The following is a 22,230-nucleotide window of genomic DNA, read 5'->3' as shown; positions in this document are numbered from 1 at the left end:
CAGGCCAGGTATGGGAGCATGCGCCAGACGTGCGTGTCACTGCGTCCACTTTCCGCCGGTACTCCAGGGGCCTCCGTCTGGCCATCCTCCAGGCAGATGCCTGGCCCATCCCCATCTTCTTTTTTCATTCTTCTTTTCAGTTGACTTTTCTGGTTGATGACAAAATACGATCAAATTTTTTTTGGTAGCATTATATAATTCTGGGTGCCATTCCTCGCTGAATCAAACCTAACCTTAAATAACAATTTTGGTGAAATGCCAGCAGGAGATGCTGCACTCCATATTCTGGAGGGGACTTAAAGTTGCTCATCATATCTGCAATCATGTGGACATAAATGCCCTACAATACTTTATCACAAGAATTGACGTTTGGAAATCATTGCCTTTTTTGTTTCACTCATAAACTACTTCTCATTAATATATTTGTTTGTCCTGTTTCATAACAAAGGTACTGCCATGGCGGTGAATGTCCACGTCGCATCGGGTTGCGAGATGAGCCGTCACGATCTCCTGGCATGGGTTAACAATACATTGCAGCTGAGCTACGGCAAAATTGAGCAACTTTGTACTGGTATGTCATTCTTGCAGTGACATGAAGATGGATACACAATGGAACAAGGCTTGCCGTTAGCTTTTATAGCAGCAATTATTAAATGAGGCGTCACCATATTCTTTCTAAACTGAGGGCACCACCAACTAGGATGGCTGCCCAGGAGGTGAGGGTCAGGTCCGATGCTTCAACCACAGAGGGACTAATATGGAGAGGGGACTCGGATGTCGGCCTCTTGTTGGTCAAAATATCAGAGCTGGCCCTTTCGTACTGTGCATCGATATTTGTTTGTGGTTCCATAATTTTTGAATGGATCTCCCAACCATAACCAGTTTTTTTCCATTCTGTTTAATACACTGGTTTTGTTGTTAATGAAAAACCAATTGGTGACTGCCCCTTCCTGTGTTGCATTAAATAACACAAATATTTTATTGTTTTCCAGAATGTGAGGCACATGCTTATGAAAAATAGATAATGCACATGATTCCCTTTAATGTGAAGTGTAAAGTGATATGTCCTCAGGTCGATATAGAATGAGGTGGATGGAAGTAGATATTTACCCAATGGAATCCGTTTTTCTCCGCTCCCTGTCAAGGTTGGTGTGCCCAAGGCAGTGTTATTGGCCCAGTCCGATTCCTGATCTTCATCAATGATCTCTCTGACTCTAGAAAATCCTCTTTATCTCTTTGCTGATGACTCCACCCTCTGCCATGACATCCCCATCCTTCATAGAGGCAGGCTGCAGCCTCTTTCCTCTCTTCAGACCTTAAAAAATAATCTGGTCAAACAATTGGAATAAGTCTTTCAATCCTTACAAATTTCTTTCCGAAAAGACCGTCTGGCAAAACCCCCTATCTACTTTCTTCACAATCCTCTTGAGGAAGTTCAGTCGTTCAAACTCGTGTGTCTCACGACCAGACATGATATTTCTTGGGCAAACCACATTTCAAAGTTGGTCTCCAAAGCCAGCCGCCGACTGGGCATCCTACATCATAGAAAATCCTTCATTGGTGCACTTGAACTCCTGTCCACCTACAAGGCTTTCATCCGCAGCTTGATGGAGTGCTGCTCTCCCCTCTGGGCTGGCTCCGCTGCCTCACTTCTTGCTCAAATTGATGCCGTGGAAACCTAGGTCTTCACGATTATTGGAATCTCGCGCGATGAAGCTGAGTCTCTGGGTGATCTGTCACTATGCCATCACAGACAGGTCGGTGGTCTCTCTGTGTTCTTCCACATACTTTTTGGTCTTTCACCCTCTGCTCTTTCCATGCTTTGTCCCCCCCCCCCCAGGTTTCTGCAGGGCACACACAGTCCACCATCAACCTCTTCTGGTTAAACTATCTAAATCCAGAATCACTGCTCATCTCCATTCATTCGTTCCTCTTTTCTCCCACCTGGGGAACCAACTTCCACATTCTCTTCAATCTCATTCTTCCATCCAGGTCTTTTGAGCAGCTGTTCACCACCATCTCAGATCATCTCCAATCCAAAACCATGATCTTTTCTACCGTCATTAATCCCCATCCCCCAACCAAACCCCAATCCTCCTCCTTCCAAATTTACAGTTTTTCCTTCTGCATCCATATTGTCCACCCCATGCATCCACTCCTGTCCCTTATTCCTCCCCACACCCAGTGTTTGTCCAAGTTCCCCTGCCACCCTGTCTGACCGGTTTGCATGCCCTGACATTAAAGCTCTCAGATGGCCATGAAGGAACACCAACAACAGAAAATATCTTGGCCTTCAACTCTGCTGTTGGTGTTTCACCTCTCCATCAACTGTTCCTTTTGTCCTGTCATGTCCTGATCCATTCACTGTACCAATTCTACCCCTTCCACAAGCCTTGACTGTATATACAAAAAAACAGCAACGTATTCCTTAAACATACAATGAAACACTAAACGCACAACACTTGTACGTTGGCATGCATCACATGTCTTCACTTTTCACAATTTTTGTTTTCACATTTCATGAAGTAGACAACTTGAACATGCTGAGTGAACATACACGAGGCAAACTTTTTCAGCAATTAGGAATAGATGTGCTGTGATATGCTTGGCCGAGGTGGATCTGATACCCCTAAGGCCTGATGATGATAATGTCTGTAGAAGATGATCTAGGTGAAGGGATTGCGAGACTTCAAGTACACTCGAGTAGATTGAACTCCAGCAAATCCAAACTCCAGAGAACACAGAAGTGTAAATCCACAGAGGATGCCGCCAGTCTGTGAGGAGTGTAAGAAGCATCTCCGTGGGAGTAACCCATCCTCCAATAAATCAGCAAGTGGAATAAAATGTTTCTTCTGTGACAAGATTGACACTTGAGACCCACTTCACAAAATTCGTACTTTTGGCATGAATACTTTCACAGGTGTGCTCTCCAGTTACAAGATGCTCGTTTACTTGCCAGCCTTGATGCTCCAGATCTTGAACACTTGTACAGTAGTACAAGAGCCAAAGTACCGATCAATGTTTTTTGATGTTGAACAACGCATGACAAGTACAGGCCAGACAGATACACAAACGTGACAATTTGTAAATTGAAGATTGCGGCCTTAGTTGGGTTATTTCCACTTGTCTTCTTCCTGAAAATATTTAATATATCCAGTATATGTGTACCATCCTGGCAAATTTCACACATTTATCACAAAGTGCACGATTGATTCACATATCTGTTCCCACTATCAGAACCACTCAACTAATGAAAAATATAAATTATTATTACTAGTAGTAGTCGTAGTACTATTATTTCGATCTATTACTTCTACTACGTAGCATGCAGAGAGTAAAACTCGTGTCCATTCACTTATGAAACTTTACTGCACATTGAAATTTCTGAAATTTGAATCATATCTTCCGACGATGATGATGATGGCCATAATAATACATAATTGAAAACAAAATTTGTTTATCTTCAAAAACTTGTGCCGAGATCGACTCGATGGAGATGGAAACCAAGCAATTATTGAGAATTCTGAAGATCGATGCTCATCTCCCACAATTGAGGCTTGTGCCATGTTTCCTTCCTGTCTGTTGACTCCATGCAGTTGACTCCATGTTGACTTGAGCAGAATCCATGCAGCTGCAGTCTGCAATATAATAGACTGTGCTGGAAGTGTAGAAAGCCATGTGGTTAAGTTTGTTTGTTTGTCGGTTTTCTTTTCTCAGTGTTCCACCTCCTTTGACTTTCAACAAATAAACAAATAAATAAACACACTTGAATATCGACCTGTTGGAAGCAAGTACATTTAAAATTGAAACATTCTCCATAATTAAATGTCGATGGCTCTACTTCGCCTTTTTACCCCGATGACATTACTTTGAAACGGTTTAATTGTCATAAGATATTTAATTCCCTTGTCAAGTCTGGAAATTTATCTTTGCTCAGAAAGTGAGATATTTATTCAATCTGAGCAGACTTGGTCAGTAAAAATTCCCATAATTCCAGAAATGCGGCATATTCGGATGAATCTGTCGTATGATTTGACACGCATGCAATAAATCAATTTTTTTTAATTACTCGTACCTATCGTTAAACAAAATTTCCATCATTGTTACCTTCACGTTTTTATTGAGACTTCTTCCGAATACTTTCTGCTCACTATTTTGTGAATGATTCTTTAACAGGTGGTGCATACTGTCAATTCATGGATCTGCTCTTCCCAAGCTGCCTCTCTTTGCGCAAAGTGAAATTCCAAGCCAGACTTGAGCACGAGTACATTCATAACTTCAAGGTCCTGCAAGCTGCATTCAAACGACTCGGAGTCGACAAGGTATTTCCATGGAGTCATACTCTAACTTGAGAAGTGTCTGTCTGTATGTGTGTGTTTGGTTGTTTGTTTGACTTGTATGCACTCCTGAACCACTGGATGGAATGAGTTGAAAACTAGTGGTTATTCCCTGGGGATGCATTAGTAGGTTTTCGATGGTGAAAACAAAATAGTCCTGGGGGTTAAAGTTGGGCGAAGGGGGATGCCAATTCTCTCAGTAAATATGTCTTCAGTAAAATGTAAATATGTGTAAAATGTGTAAATATGTGCAAAATAAAATTATGTAAAAAATAAAGTCAATTGTGGGGGAAATATCCAGTCTGTAAGGACGGGTTCTTCGCTAATGCAATAAAAATGCACACATCTTGAATAATAAAAACACAAATAGCGTTAAAAAATTTATATATGTATATATACAATATATATACACACACACACACACACACACACACACACACACACACACACACACACACACACACACACACACACACACACACACACACACACACACACACACACACACACACACACACATCCAACATACATATGAACCCTGTGCCATATCAACACTTGCTGCAATGGTCCTGACTAACAGGAGGTGCCTGCTAAACATCCACCCTGTTTAGCTACCTATTACACAGTCAACAAGACACCAAAATTTTAGTCACCAATAAAGATATAAAAATTAAACAAGCATTCTGGCACAGTTGATGTGTATGGAAAATACAGAACTGCCATTGCTCAAAGCGGTATCAGCTGCTGCACTGCCAACCAACACGTATCAGCCAGCGTACATCGGCTTTCGAAGCCTTTTGCAAACAAAACGTTTTGACTGGTTTTAGCAAAACGGAAAACGGACTGGTTTAAGCAATGGGCGATCATAAAACACTCAAATCAACAAAACCACAAACGTGCCTTCCCACCTACAGCTCACGGTATCATCCTATTTTCCTCTCATGCACTTCCTTCAAGTTCTCTTCCCATTGCCAATATGACTGCACCAAGTCCAGATATGAACACAGTTGAGGCTTCATTATTTAATTTCGAGGAAGACTGTCAAAGAGCAACCAAACTGAAATATGGGGAGTAATAGTACTGGACATTTCAAATAATATTTGACATTCGTACATTGATAAACTGGACAGTAGAATGAAACGAAGTGGTAAAGCAAAGGGTCCATAAAAATACTTGCACATTCGACAACGTATTCCCTTTTCTTTGGTGCAATACACTAATTTTCTACATAGTTGTAATTACTACAAGTCTGAAGACGACGATGGTTCATGAGCGGTATTTGACGATGTAGATTGTTTCAGAAGTCGAGGATGAGACAATGTGATAATTTTTGACCAAGTTATAAAAATGATCAACATGATGTGGTACGAGTGATGGGTTATTAACTGCAAAATGTCGAAAACCCGGTTTTGTTCAAAAACTTTCAAAATTTGACCTTTGCATAACCTTTAAAGGTCACAAAACAATGTTGTGGACATTAAAATGTGGAAACAGGATATGTGCTATAGCTTATTGGAGTTAGTTCGTCGAAGAAGGTCCAAAACCCGGTTTGATTCCCACAACTTTGAAAATTTGACCTTTGTGACCTTTAAAGGTCAACGGTCAAGGATTATGACCTTTGGTGCAAAACTTCCTCTGGAACATTCCAGGAACAATATAACGAACATTTTCTCATCCAGGAAAACACAACTAGACATTGATATCGAACACATAACCAAGTTTCATCAAGTTCGGATCAAAGTCCACGGAGTTTTGCTCTGGACAGACAGACACACAGACATAACGAATATAGTGGTCACTCTGGCTGGTGCTCGTGACCCAATAATTTATAACTTCCGTTTCGGTTGTGTGTTCTTCCATCATAATTATTTCATGTACTGTATATGTTCCTTATACAGCATAAATTGCACTCTCCCTGTGATATATCTCTGCAATAATATATCCAGACGTCCTCATAATACTATACATGCATGTCCTCGCACATTTTCTGCGGTACTTGATCTCCCATCTAATGACTGCATTCAATGCTCCCAGATCATCCCAGTGGATCGACTTGTGAAGGGAAAATTCCAGGACAATTTTGAGTTCTTGCAATGGTTCCGTCGGTTTTTCGAGGCAAATGATGATGGACGAACATATGATCCTCTTACTGCGAGACATGGACAGCCAGCTTTGCCACCTACAAGTCCAGGACAGCAGCGTTTTGGACAACCACGGAAAACACCGGCTAGTGGTCAGCCTATTACATCTTGTGGTCAGCCCACTGACAAAACAATAAACCTTGTGGTCAGCCCATTGACAAAACAATAGCTGTAACAAAATCTACATCAACATCTCACCACCCCATGTGTTTTTATCTCTTTTTCTCCCCCTCCCCTTTCGTTACTGCTGGTGGGATAACTTAGCATGTTACTGCTGGCAGGATGCACACTCACCTTTAACTTGCCAAGCCTGGGTTTGAACCTCGACCCAGCTAGAAACTGTCACACCGCGCTGTTCGATCTCCTGTAGGGTGATTCATCACTGTGTGCCATCTCTCGGATGAATGATAAATTGGGTGCACTGTGTGCCACAACTGGTCGTTGGTGGATATTAAGTATCTAATGATATGTTTCATGAAGAGTGGGCGAATTAACGTTGACACCCTGAATAAATTACCCACTGCTGCCCTGACCGTTGGTAACTTCTCAGCAAATCCAAACCACCCACCACAACCAAACGACCCACCACAACTAAACCACCACCACAACCAAATCACCCAGCATAATCAAACCTCCTGGCCTAACCAATACCCTCCCCCCCGGTATAACCCTTACCAATAGACTGATTCAGCAGCACCAGTTCTCTGCAAAGTGTATGGTACATTGATGATGATTATGATTCAATCAAAAGTCAAAAAACAACTCTTGGAGAAAGTTTTTTTGAAAATTTTTTCATTTTATCCTTGTTATTGTTTTATGGGCCTGAGACAGATGGAAGGGACTATGGAAGCTTGAGTGATGGAGAAGATAGTTTTTCTGTAGTTAAACTCTTTTCTCACCTATTGGTTCATAATAATAACACCATGAATCAACACTTACATTGAGCGTTCCTCGCATTGAAAACATCTTATCCCATGTGCCCCATTGATTGGTCGTTTTAATTTTTGGACTGATGGTGAAAAAAGATTTTTGCATGAACTTCTGACAAATGTCCTATTTGTAATATCTGGGTGAACTTGGCCCTAAGTGTGACATAGACACATAAAGCTGTTTAACCTGCTCATGTGCACCAACCTGAAATTGCCTGAAGTTGCTTCATTCTTGCAAAGTTCATTTGTGATTTGCATCATTGCTGGGAGTGTTGCTGTGCTGCTGATGCAATTCCTCTTGTGGCTTCGGGGAAATAATTTATAATTTGTTTGGGTGTCTGCGATAATTTGCTTCCTCTTCATTGAAATACACTGTGAGATATTTAATGTCCACCAATTAATACAAGCAGAGGGGTCTCTCAGCTAAGCATCCATCCAATTAATGGCATACTCATTGATGCAACACCCTGTCTGTGAAATACCAATCCGACAGTTTATAGTCCAGCCAAGAATCAAATACAAACGAGACAACTCAAAGTAAGTGTGCTACCTCATCACCATCCTTTCGGACAATAGCCTTATGTGAGACTTGTTATGGGATCATGAATGTCCATGGTCATTGACATGATAATGGATTTACCTGGGATTGAATCCAGACTCAGTGAGTTCACTCCTAAAAAAGCAATCCTATCACTCTTCCAAATTTGGGAAATAATTGCTGACCACAAATCAGGTAGGCCATCCAGATTCATACCTATAACAGTATATCTAAGAGACATATTCTCTCTCACAGGACCATATCGGAGTCAAACATCACCGCAAAGAAAACACAGTCCAAGCCACCACTTCTCATGGCCCTATGGTGGTGGGCAACACCGACCGATACCTGAAGACGGGGAGCTGGTTTCCAACCTCAACCACCAGGTCTTTGATTATTCATTCATTCATTTGCATTCCCATTCATTCATTTATCTTTCTCAATTCAATGCAAATCTGAAATTATTAATACGAGGAATTGGATTGTATGGTAAAGTGCTATTAAGTAGGAACAGGTACTTTCCCTGCATCTTTCGTCTTGACAACATTTCTTCTTTAGCTGAATGGATAGCTGAATGCTTTCGAGCTGGGTTAATACAGCCAAATGCACGAATGCTAAACAGTCTAATGGGTACAATTAAATGTGCAGATGTTGTACAGCTAAGTTGGTACAGCTGAATGTAGAAGGTTATGCAGCCAAATGAATGTTATTCAGCCAAATTCTGCTTGTCTTGTCAATTTTAGCTCAATGGGTGTTTGGCTTAATGAGAGTTTATTGCACTTTACAGATATCGGTATTTAATTTCCAAATTTCTTCACCCTTCACCTGGCTCCAACAGCTGCTCCAATTGAAGTTGAATGTGGAGGGCCTGGAAAGAGAAAGAGATTTTTACTTTGGCAAACTGCGTCATCTTGAGCTTCTATGCCAAGAGCCAGAATATGAGAAACAGCCACTCCTTGAGGGCATCCTCGAAATCCTCTACAGCACTGAGGTTAGCTCCTTGCAGGCCTTGCATCACACAGACTTCTTTCTCATTCTTCTTGAATGACTTATTCCTGTTAAATTTATGCCAGAGTTCTTTAATCTCTATTTATGTCTCCATTTCTTGGACATTTAAAACAATATGTACTGCATAATTATTCAAAAGGGAAGGCACTACCAGCTAATATCGGAGCCCAGCAGACAAGGCTCATATCTGACATTTCGACCACCATGTGGTCATCTGGGATTTTAATTCATTCAATCTTGGATGAAGACCACTCGCTGGTTAAAAAAACACCACTGAGCGGGGGTGGGGGGGAAAGAGACAGAGACAGAGATGACAAATCACCTTCATAATCCAGTACTTCCAAGAACCATGCAATATATCGATTATATAGGATTAGAGGGCATGGCATGTGTATCTGGGTGAAGAAGAGGCCGCCATAATGATAATCAATAAAGCCTCCATCTCCGAAGTTGCGACTCAAGATCGTCTTATTACAGTGTATAAGGTGGTTCGTGTATACGACTGCTTCAATCGTGCTAAACTTCTGGATTTTTACAAACAATCTTTAAAATCATTATTCTATATAAAAAAAAAAATTCCAGCAATCTCTGTGTGTCTGTGTGTGTCTGTGACCGCTGTTTATCGACAACCACTGGTCCGATCTAATTGAAACTTGCTCGGTATATTGCTGGGGACCTGAGTATGTGCCTTTTCAAGGTTTGATATTAATCGGACAAGTGGTTCCGAAGTTATGGCCATTTATTTACCAAACCAATGGCAAGACAAGTTGCTGCGTAGGCGTGGCCGTTTGGGGAAGAGATCATCAGTTACCAATGACAGGACACGTTGCTTGGCGTTTTGCACCCACAGTATCTATCTTCTATCTATAATTCCAACAATCTCCGTTTGTTTGAAATTAATCGGACAAGTGGTTCCCAAGTTATGGCCAAGTTAGAGCCCGTTCCCCATTACGGGTTACAATGTACGGACTTCCGGATAGTGATGACTTACTGTATTCTAATAATTTCTCGATTTCTTATGCGCATTTATAGATAAACACAATGCCCCAATCCAGTCGTCGTTTACGAGAGCGAAGGAACGGCCTGTGTGGTTGTTTGAAAGTTAATTTATTTTTTGCATGTACGGCCACGCATGTACGGCCACGCATGTACGGGCACACGAGAGCGAAAGAACGGCCTGTGTGGTTGTTGTTTCTGGCACGCGGTTTGAAAGTTTTTTTTGAAAATTTTTTTGCACGTACGGGCACGCGAGAGCAAATGAATGGCCTGTGTGGTTGTTGTTTCTGGCACGCGTTTTGAAAGTTTTTTTTTTGCATGTATGGCCACACATGAAGGGCCACGCATGTACGGGCACGTGAGAGTGAAGGAACGGCCTGTGTGGTTGTTGTTTCTGGCACGCGGTTTGAAAGTTTTATTTTTTTTAACACGTACGGCCACGCACGTACGGCCACGCACGTACGGGCACGCACTAGTTCTATAAAAATTGAAGTACAGGAGGGCCTTCCCGTTTGTGGGTTCCCACTTGGTGGATTCGCTCTCTCACAATGAATTTTTTTGAGGCAAGGTTTGCGGATTACGGTTAATGCGCTCGAATAATCGTGGGTTAGTGAACTATTTCCACATTTATTCATCAAATAAACATGGACCATCAACACAGTAACCCCCTCAAATCCTCCAACATCATCATTACCGTCATTTCCATCAACTCGTCTTTATCATCACCATCAACAACATCGCCATCATATTATTGGATCAAGTTGATCATAATTATTACGACGTAAAGGAAAGTTTCATGATCTTAATAACTCAAGAAAACAAACTCTATTTCATGTTCTCAATCGAGGAAAATAATACCTTATTTTATGTTTTTAATAACTCTTATTCATGAAATTAAATAGCACAAAAACACTGCGCAAACACATTACTTAAGGGTATAGTTTGGACAAAATTTAAAGTTCCGAACCGTATTTTCCCCATTAACCCAAAAGTTTGCAAATTTGCTGTTTGTTTGTTTTTTAATACAAGGTCGAAGGCTCACAACGAAGCTGCCCCACCCCCTCCCCACACACACCACACACACATACATCCTGACAAGACAAACACTTAACAGCCATCAAGCTTTGAGGAAGTGTTGTCACTTCCCAGGAAACTCGGGGTACCAGTAACGTCATAATCATGGCATCGCTTTTCTCATCACAATCAGCAGAGCATTTCCTCCTCCCCATGGGTGCCAACCAATGGGGATTGTCCATGCTCTACCCTTTTAAATGCTGATCGTCAAGCAAAGAAGCAGTACGCACCATTTTTTAAAGTCTTTGGTGTGACTCGGCCGTGGTTTGAACCGCCGACCTCCCAGACTCGGACCAGACGCTCTAACTATTACACTACTGAGTCTGGTTCGGTGGCAGGCAGGCTCATGGTGCTTTTAAACAATGCACCCCCGCAAATGGTAAAACCTTCCTGTGTATACTTGAACACTGCATGGGGAATCGTGTTCTTTGAACTCTCGTTTAATATGGACGTCCTCAACGATGGACAGGTCTCTTTTGTGAATACCCATGCTATTTGAGCCTTATCTGTACTGCTCCCAATTCCACCTCCTTAATAAACTTTTTCCTATTATATCTCCAACACCCATTCCACTCTCTTTCCCTCTAGGAGGGCTTTGCAGTGCCAGATGATGAGGATGACGATTTGCACAGTCAAGAAGTTACATCTTGAGTGGTTGCACGATGTATCACTTTTGGTTGAAACATATAACTCCTCCATTAATTTGAACCATGACGTTCTGGCCTGTAACTGACTCCATCCTGCAGCCTGTTTCAATGTTAACTATGCATGATGTAGTAAATTATGATAGTACATATATTACGTAGCAAAATATACTCGATGAATCAAAATGCAGTGTCTTTGAATGGCAGAATGTATAAATATGCAAAATACATCCGGCAGCTATTTCGGCACTACAGTGAGCATGCATACTCCGTAATCCACCAGGAACCTGAATTCATGGACACGTTTACGTCATTCACTGTTACACTATGATTTATTTGTTCATAATGCCTGTTTGTGGAGCATTTCTGCTCTCTCACCCCCCCCCCCCTTCCCTCCCTACCAATGTTCAGCACTTTCAGCACTTTATTCCACATGTGACTTTATCGGTGCAGAGTATATAAGATAAGCAAAAACTTCCTGTGATATCATTGAGAATGCTCACCCTCCTGCATGGTGTGGGACAGGCTTTAACTTCATCTCATCAAACATGGATTCCAGTTGTTATATTGCCAACTGGTTCGGTTCACCAAATGATCATGGAAAGTGTTTAACTTGGTTGGATTTGTTTGGGTTGATGATTTTTGAGATGGTTTCTTTGGGCTGTCAGCCAAAGCTACTTGTCGGAAAGAAATTGCTCAGAAGTCGAAACGTTTCTCAGAGAATGAATTGAGAGGTCCAATCAATGTGTTTCATCGTTTCTTCATGACAGAATTCACAGGTTCAAATCTTATCTCGATGGAGTTGATGTTAATTTTTCCCCTTTATGTTAAATTGCACTTTGTGTTTGCTTTATGTGGAGCTCTCTAATAAGGTTAAATGTTGCAAGTAGATTTTTAGGAAAAGCAGAGAAATCTAAAATATAACCATTCAATCCATCCTCTGTGTGATTGTATTTTTAACACTATAGCCACACAATTGAGGACAGATCAAAGAGAAATAACCACGATTTTAAGAACCTTTAAAGCAGAATAAACTAGATGGTATTCATAGAAGACTTACCCTGCACAGTCTTGAGAAGGACCTGGTGCAAGCCAACTCTTCTGGTTTTTTTTAAAGGTTTTTTGTTTCTTTGATCCAATTTGATGCCAGATCAGAGACCGATGATGTTACTTTTATCAAACTATATTTCCTATGGGTAATTGATCAATTAGTTAAGTTTTGCATTGATCAGTTAGCAGTTTCAACAATTACAGAGAATTTTTTTTGATACTAACCAGAGCAAGCGTTGCACTAATCGAATTATGTTGTCATAAAGAAGGCATTGATGACATCGTCATTAACATATCTTATGCTCCATGGGGAGTACTTGACAATGAGCCATGTTTCATTTTTTTCTATAGAGTGGTTTCGGAGATATAGAAGTGCAAAGTTTTTTGTTTTTTTCCAAGATTGTGCCTGTACCACGTGACCAATGACGTCATAATTATCATTATAAATTCTAATTGGAGGAGGTGCGCATGTGGTTAAATATCATGTCAATCGGACCAACAACTGCTATGCAGAGAATTTTTTTTCATGCTGACAGGATCAAACGTTGCACTTGTTGAATTATGACGTCATCATGAAGACTTGCGCGAGCGCAGGGTAAAAATAGGACCACTGGACCTGTAGCTTATTTGGGCCCTGGCCTAATGTTGTAAACAAAATTTGGTAGCATTCTGACTGGTGGGTCTGGAGAGAGATTTTTGAAGGAATTTATGTGATTTTCCAGGAATTTACTGAGTCCACCATTTTGACATGCTTCAGGTCATGTGATCAGCATGACATCCACAATTTAACATCACGACCCTGTCCTAATGTTGTAATCCAAGTTTGGCAGCATTCTGACTGGTGGCTCAAGAGAAGAAGATTTTGGAAGGAATTTACTGTCCGCCATTTTGACCTATTTAAAGTCACGTAGCCGGATCAAGCTTTGCAATCCCCGTTACCAGTCAGGAGCGGAACATTGCTGCCAAATTCTAGCTGGATCAGCCCAGCAGTTTGGCAGGAGAAGTCGAAATAGAAGACAGATGGACGGACCGACAGTACACGATGACAATACCTTATCTAGAATTCCAATTCCAGATCAGATAAAATTTTGAAGAAAGTATGACTTTCTGAAGAAGAAGTATGAAGTATAAAGAAAGTATGAAGAAACTATTACCAGTTTTACACGACCCCAGTTCATCTCAACTTCTTGTGAGGTAGGCTGGATGACTATTTGTTCCCCACACCTCTCTATATCCTGAGCATCCTCTCCTTGCAGTCCCACTTTTCTCATGTCCCTCTTCACGACCACCTTCGGAATCTTCTGCGTGAATTTTGGGGAGTCTCTTCTCCTCCTGCAAACTGCTTCCATATCAAAGACTTGCCTGACCACACCCCTCTTCTCCCTCCTGACCACACCCCTCTCCTTCCTCCTCACCACACCCCTCTCCTCGCTCCTGAGCACACCCCTCTCCTCCCTCCTGAGCACACCCCCTCTCCTCCCTCCTGACCACACCCCCTCTCTTCCCTCCTGAGCATGTCTCAACAAACATTGACGTGTCTTCAGTGCTTTTTCATGACTTTTTCCTTATTTCCATATATTTCAAACGTTGGAATCCAAGCAAGTAGTCCATGAGCTGAGATGGAAATTGGTACCATCTTGAAGGACCAGAAAAAAAGTGATATGACTGATTGAAGACACAAATGTAGATAACAAAACAGCATGATGGACCTTTCAGTGGAGTAGCTCAAGTTAATTATCTCCAATTTTCTGTTTTCGACCATTAATCGCTCGGACGGCACTTTTGTGGACAAAATTTATGGGTCAGTTTGTGCCACATATCCTTATTCTTCCACATCATATAGTGTATTCCCACATACCATTGGAAAGCGGACTTAATTTCCTATCCATTGGTATATAGTTATCCTTTGCTATCCAAAGCAAACCATCGGCTCGGCATGCTAACGTGAGCGAACAACTTGTATAGACAACTATTTGAACAACTCAAGACGAGCTCTCTGCATTCTGAAGCTTCGGCTTCATCCTGCATCCCTTTGCCTTGAACTTCATGCTGTTCTCCCTCTCTTGGTCACGTGCCATCTCGGCCTTTTTGTTGTGCCATTGTGTCATTGCATTCTCCATTTGATGGCTCAGACTCACAATTTTACTCTGTAACAGAGCCACGGCATGGGAGGGGGAGATGGCAGGGCCGGATTTAGGTGTGGGCAAGCTGGGCAGTTGCACAGGAGCCTCCACAACCAGGGGGCCTCCACATATTTCATGAAAAAAAAAATTGTAAGGAAGAATGTATTTGTGAGTGCCTGAATGGTAGTTGGTAGTTAGTGGAACAGACATAAGATATTCATCCATAACAGATATAAGATATTCATCTCGTCTCATTCTCTTTTATATAGAAGTTCAGATTCTTTGTTCTTGAAAAATATACTTCATGGATGACTGTAAATTTGTCTTGTCACCTTTTTAGTATTCTAAGGTAGGGTGGGCCTCCACCACGGAAGGCTGTCCAGGGGCCACCACATGTTTAAATTCGGCCCAGGGAGATGGGGTGGGTGTTAGCCATGTTGTGAGCCCAGAATAATAAAAGTTCCCCCATTAAGCTACTCCAAGGTTCGCCTGTTACATCAACCCTATCTTCTGGCCTCGCGGTCAGTACATCCAATAGATCACAAGAGGAATTTAGCAAGTAATGTTGAGACTCCAGGTTAAATCCCAGTTAAAGTGTTGATTTGTCCCGAGTTGAGGAATGCTCTTGCAAGTGATGTAAAAATTAATTATGAACACGGCTCATAATGTCCATATCCCTACACGAAGTAAGCTTCATTAGCAGGTGTCGGGATGTGTTTTAGGCACCCACAACAAATAGAAAAAATAACAAATTGATTCCTTCAAAATGCCAACACGGTTAGAACAGCACCAGACAACGCTGTGGGTACCTAGACAACATCAGACAACGCATCAGACGAACCACGAGACAACGCCAGGTTCCCCCACTAGACAATGCTGGGTACCCAGACAACATCAACAACAACATCAGACAACGCATCAGACAACCCACTAGACCCACGAGACAACGCCGGGTACCCCGATTAGACAATGCTGGGTACCCACTAGACAACGCCAGGTACCCACTAGACAATGCTGGGTACCCACTAGACAATGCTGGGTACCCACAAGACGACGCCGGGTACCCCACTAGATGATGCTGGGTACCCACTAGACGATGCCGGGTACCCACTAGACAATGCCGGGTACCCACAAGACGACACCAGTTACCCACTATACAACGCAGGGTACCCACAAGACGACGCCGAGTACCCACTAGACGACGCCGGGTACCCCCACTAGACAATGCTGGGTACCCACTAGACGACGCCAGTTACCCACTGTACAACGCAGGGTACCCACAAGACGACACCGAGTACCCACTAGACGACGCCGGGTACCCCCACTAGACAATGCTGGGTACCCACTAGACGATGCCGGGGACCCACTAGACAAAACCGGGTACCCACAAACCGATGCTAGGTACCCACGAGACAATGCTGGGTACCCACTAGACAATGCCAGGTACCCCCACTAGACAATGCCGGGTACCCACTAGACAACGGCTGGTACCCCCACTCGATAATGCCGAGTACCCACTAGACAACGGCGGGTACCCCCACGACAATGCCGGGTACCCCCACTAGACAACGCCAGATACCCCCACGACAATGCCGGGTACCCACGAGACAACGCTGGGTACCCCACAAGACAACGCCCGGTACCCACTCGACAACGTTGAGTACCCCCACTAGACAATGCCGGGTACCCACTAGACAACGCCGGATACCCCCACTAGACAATGCCGGGTACCCACTAGACAATGCTGGGTACCCCACAAGACAACGCCCGGTACCCACTCGACAACGGTGAGTACCCCCACTAGACAATGCCGGGTACCCACTAGTCAACGCCGGGTACCCCCACTAGACAACGCCGGGTACCCACTAGACAACGCCGGGTACCCCCACTCGACAATGCTGGGTACCCACTAGACAACGCCGGGTACCCCCACAAGACAACGCCCGGGACCTACTAGACAACGTCGGGTACCCCCACTAGTCTAATATAACTGGTAATGTCAGAGCTGACCAGGCTTTTTGTGGATCAGTAGATTTGTCCTCACTGGAGAATTTCCCAACCAAACTCTCAACCAAACAATCTTCGCTACATCTCAATCTGGTAATAAACAGATTTCACGTTAACCTGTTCAGCTGTTAACCATATTTGTTTTCGCTTCACTCAATCCTAATTGGCTTCTGCAAGGATCCTTGTTCACTGTGAGGCGAGATTCCGAGTCCGACAAGATGGTGCACAGGTAGCGCACTTACCTTTGAGCAATTTCGTCTTGGTTTGATTCCTGACCGGACCATATATGTATATGTTGTGTTGGTGATACACATCTGGGAGTGAGAGTGATGTCCCTCGAATGGACATTAAGTTGGGTGTCAGGTCTGCTGGTATTACCTGGTGGAGAGTTAAAATGCGCCTTTGTCTTTCACGAAGAGTAAGCGAGTTATCCCCAACACCCTGAACAAATCCAAATTCCTGCCTAAACCACCTCCATCCTCCAGTCAGTCAGGCCAGGTGAGCCTGTTTGTGAAAGACAGGTGACACCTTCCTCTAGGTCGAGGCTGACCCCACAAGAGATGAGATTAATTGGGCCATGAAAGAACTATTGAAAGGATTTAGTGTCTCGCAGGGAAACCGAGAGGTGTGCGCACTCGGCTTTCAGCTGTCGAGCCTGGGTTGGAATCTTGACCCAGCTATAAACTGTCATCCTGGTGTTTCACGTGCAGGGTGATTCCTCAGTGTGTGTGTGTGTGTGTGTGTGTGTGTGTGTGTGTGTGTGTGTGTGTGTGTGTGTGTGTGTGTGTGTGTGTGTGTGTGTGTGTGTGTGTCGTCCCTCGGATGGACATTAAGCTGGATGTCCTGTCTGCAGGCATTAGTTGGGCGACATTTAAGATCTCACAGTGTCCTTCATTGGGAGTCGGTGAGCTATCGCCGGCACCCTGAAGAAATTCCAAAATCCTGCCCTGAACACCTGCGTTGGAGTGACGACCCATCCAGGATTGTAAATCGAGGCAAAGAAACTGCTTCGGCAGAACCGACACTGGAGATCGAGCTTGGTTCATCATGATGCATGGATCTCGACCTGAACCGAAGTCGAATGGACTTGTTCTCGTCACCTCGTCAACTCATTCACCAAGTTTTGTCATCATCCGTTCATTCAACAGCTCAGTTCATATTGGTGGCATGTCTGGGTGACCATGGTAACGTTTGAGACCGGTCCCTTTAGATTGTTGTCCTTGACACATCGTTCCGGATGAGAAACACGACCGATTTGACATATTCATCGTTTCTCCATGACCTCCATCAACAGATTAACAACATGGCAGGATAAAAGTTGTAAATGCTCAGTTGAACAAACGTCCTGAACTCATGGACTTAGTTAAGTAATGCACGTCGTCTGGGACCACGCCGTTGGTTTGCTGATTGTGACGCTGCTCATTGTGACGTCATCGATTCCCTATTTGAAAATTCTATCTATATTCGATTTTTTGGAATCCGCTATCACCTGCGTAACTACATGGAACACATAATGTGAGGATTTTGGAAGTATGAACAGAATATGTTCGGAGAAAAGTGTGTTAGAAGTTCCAGGCTTACGCCCATTATATTATGATGATTGGGGTCTTTGGGGATTGTACGTGGAGGGTGCCCCCCCCCAAATATATATATATATATATATATATATATATATATATATATATATATATATATTTGCTTTCTTCTTTGAAACCACACAAACAATTTCAATGAAACTTGACCACAACTTTTATGACCCGTGACCTACCAAGGTGCGTTCATTGCATTCAAAAATGAATGCACAGGTATTTACTTTCTTTTCCGTTGCAGACATATTTCGTGGGTTATCCATGCCTACCGGTGGATCCCTGGTTATGTTATCCAGCTGCTAGTTGGTGAGCTCCCAGAGGTATTGCCCCGATGGTTTTTATGCCTCTACTGACGAAGTCCCCAGAGGTATGAATGATGTTTTTGGGTTCTTCATCCGTCCACCTGTGATGATTTTCTCTGTTTTCTCTGCAACTGCTTATCCAATTGACGCAATGTTTTCACCATCGGTGTGATTACTCATGTAGAATACGTTAATGATAATTAATTATGACATCATGGGACGGAGTATCATGGCCATCTTTTTTTTATTTATCATTTTAACACAGACAATGTCAAGACTCGTAGAAGAGTTTATACAACTAGTGCGTGCCCGTCGGTGCGTGCCCATACATTAAAAAAAAAAACTTTCAAACCGCGTGCCAGAAACAACCACACAGGCCATTCCTTCGCTCTCACGTGCCCGTACGTGTAAATGACGACTGGATTGAGGCATTGTTTCAATAAGGTCGGACCAACCGTATCATAAATGGCCAGAACTTGGGAAACCTGGGAAACAGCTGAAACGGATGAAGAAGAACGATATCAAACCTTGAATCAAATCAAATCAATTGAATCAAATCAAATCAATTGAATCAAATCAAACGCTATCAAACCCCCTCTCTCATATGATGTCTCATATCAAACCTCTCTCTCTCATATGATGTCTCATATCAAACCTCTCTCTCTCTCTCTCTCTCTCTCTCTCTCTCTCTCTCTCTCTCTCTCTCTCTCTCTCTCTCTCTCTCTCTCTCTCTCTCTCTCTCTCTCTCTCTCTCTCTCTCTCTCTCTCTCTCTCTCTCTCTCTCTCTCTCTCTCTCTCTCTCTCTCCAAATTGTGAGGTCATGTCAAACGAAGAAGAAGAAGAATTGGACGCCCCCTCTCTTGGCCTCCCCCCCTTTCGTCCTCCTCTCTCGTCCGCCTCTCTCACCCCTCCTCTCTCCCCTCTCTTTAATTATGACGCCCCCTCTCTCTCGCCCCTCCTCTCTCCCCCTCTTAAATTGTGACGCCCCTCTCTCGCACCTCCTCTCTCCCACTCTCTTGAATTGTGACGCCCCCTCTCCCCCCCCCCCGATCACACACACAGACATTAATATTAAGACACACTGACATTAATATCAAACCTCGAAAAGGCACATCCGCGGGTCCCCAGCAATATTCCTGGCAAGTTTCAATCAGATCATACCATCAATCGTGCAAAAAAATAATAATAATAATAATAATAATAATAATAATAAATAAACATTAATTGTGACGTCATTCGTGATGTCATAGCACCGTGTCTTGTCATTGGTTGACAGATAAATGGCCATAACTTGGGAACTGCTCGTCCGATTGATATGAAACCTTGAAAAGGCACATCCATGGGTCCCCGGCAATATTCCTGGCAAGTTTCAATCCGATCGGACGGCGGTCGTCGAGAAACTGCGGTCGCAGACACACACACACACACACACACACACACACACACACACACACACACACACACACACACACACACACACACACACACACACACATACACATACACATACACATACACATACACATACACATACACATACACATACATACATACAGACACACACACAGAGATTGCTGGAATTATAGATAGATGTCATCCTGGTGTTTCACAGTCAGGGTCATTCATCAATGTTTGTGGCGTCCCTCGGATGGACGCCAAACCGGCGTCCCGTGTGCTACCATTAATTGGTGAATATCTGCTTCCATCGATCTATAATTCCAGCAGTGTGTGTGTGTGTGTGTGTGTGTGTGTGTGTGTGTGTGTGTGTGTGTGTGTGTGTGTGTGTGTGTGTGTGTGTGTGTGTGTGTGTGTGTGACCGCCATTTCTCGATAACCTCTGGTCCGATCTTATTGAAACTTGCCAGGTATATTGCTGGAGACCTGAGGATGTGCCTTTTCAAAGTTTGATATTAATTGGACAAGTGGTTCCCAAGTTATAGCCATTTATTTACCAAACCAATGACAGGACACGGTGCTATGACATCACAATTGACGTCACAATTCCTCTTCTTCTTTTTTTTCCACGCACGTACGGGTCGGGCACGCACTAGTACCATTAATTAAAGATCCCACCCACCCTGCCCCTCGTGAAGAGTCTGCCAGCTATCGCCCACACCCTGAACAAATTCAGAATCGTGAAAGATTTGGGGCAAACATTCCCAGCCATGGCCAACAGCCAACCGCACAGAATCGTGGAAATAATTATGGCCGTTGAAGAAGGAAAGAAGAAGAATAAGAAAAAGAAGAGGAGGATTCGGAAGAAGATGAAGGAATCGTTCTCTCCATCCGATTGAGACACACGTCTAATAATTGGCCCAGACAGTACAGAATACAATTGTTTGTGTGTCTGCCCCCCCCCTTTTTTTCAACGTTGGCTCCAGTATTAAGGTCGATATACCAAATCTCGAGCTCTCCTAACTACAGGAGTATTAACCAAACCTCGAGCCCTCCTAACTACAGGAGTATGAACCAAACCTCGAGCTCTCCTAACTACAGGAGTATCAACCAAACCTCGAGCTCTCCTAACTACAGGAGTATTAACCAAACCTCGAGCTCTCCTAACTACAGGAGTATTAACCAAACCTCGAGCTCTCCTAACTACAGGAGTATCAACCAAACCTCGAGCTCTCCTAACTACAGGGGTATTAACCAAACCTCGAGCTCTCCAAACTACAGGGGTATTAACCAAACCTCGAGCTCTCCAAACTACAGGGGTATTAACCAAACCTCGAGCTCTCCTAACTACAGGAGTATTAACCAAACCTCGAGCTCTCCTAACTACAGGGGTATTAACCAAACCTCGAGCTCTCCTAACTACAGGAGTATTAACCAAACCTCGATTTCTCCTAACTACAGGACCATATATTGACTGAACATCTGACTTGCGGTACATTTGTGCGTTGTGTTGGGAAACGCTCTGTTGTGCATCGACTCTCAGACCATAAGGTATGAACGTTTGTCATGGACATTGTGCCTCGGTTCGTACGTGCAAATCATTACATTGAACAATTTCTTATTCGATATGGAAGGTTATTGCAAGTTGAAAAAATGTATTTATTATTTGCCGGAATCCTTCGGATTTCAGCAATTATGTTGGTTGGTTGTGTGTGTCATTGTGTGTGTCATTCTGTGTGTCTGTCTGTCTGTCTGTTTGTTTGTGTGTTTGTTTACCCTGTAGCAGCCACACCGTTTCAGCGATCAAGACCAAACTGGGTACAGACGTCGGCCATGGTCCAACTTAGACACTTGTCGTTTTTGGTGAATCTTGGTCAAAGGTCAAGGTCAAGGTCACCGAAAAACCGAAATTCTTATTTTCGCAATAACGTCCGCTATAATGGTCGTATCGACTTCAAACCAAATCCAAAATGTGCATCTTCCAATTCTGCATCCAACCATATGTCTCCTTGGGGTGTCACACCAACACCCTTCTTCGCGGTCAGGGGTCGAATGTCAGGGGGGGGGGTCTGGTCAAAAATTTCAAATTGCGATAAAA

The 22,230-nt window shown here is 43.2% G+C and overlaps 1 protein-coding gene across 2 annotated transcripts in view; it reads left to right on the top strand.

Moving 5' to 3' along the window:
• Positions 1-15,302, top strand: part of LOC147028365 (microtubule-associated protein RP/EB family member 3-like) — a 38,957-nt gene extending 23,655 nt beyond the window's left edge. Inside the window, exons 3-8 of one of the 2 annotated variants that reach the window (XM_085878694.1) lie at positions 449-571; positions 4,177-4,322; positions 6,372-6,570; positions 8,201-8,331; positions 8,784-8,936; positions 11,612-15,298. In XM_085878694.1, coding sequence (XP_085734820.1) covers positions 457-571; positions 4,177-4,322; positions 6,372-6,570; positions 8,201-8,331; positions 8,784-8,936; positions 11,612-11,674 — 807 coding nt within the window. In that variant the 5' untranslated portion in view covers positions 449-456 and the 3' untranslated portion in view covers positions 11,675-15,298. Of the gene's footprint in view, positions 1-448; positions 572-4,176; positions 4,323-6,371; positions 6,571-8,200; positions 8,332-8,783; positions 8,937-11,611 lie in introns of both variants that reach the window. The other variant, XM_085878693.1, reaches the window with a different exon arrangement.
• The last annotated feature ends 6,928 nt before the right edge of the window (positions 15,303-22,230 follow it).

This window comes from Eptatretus burgeri, chromosome 4 (genome assembly GCF_056783735.1).
Source record: "Eptatretus burgeri isolate ZD-2024b chromosome 4, Ebu_testis_v1, whole genome shotgun sequence".
Lineage (NCBI taxonomy): Eukaryota > Metazoa > Chordata > Myxini > Myxiniformes > Myxinidae > Eptatretus > Eptatretus burgeri.
Note: the sequence above shows the minus strand (reverse complement) of the source record. Positions and strands in the feature narration are given on the sequence as shown.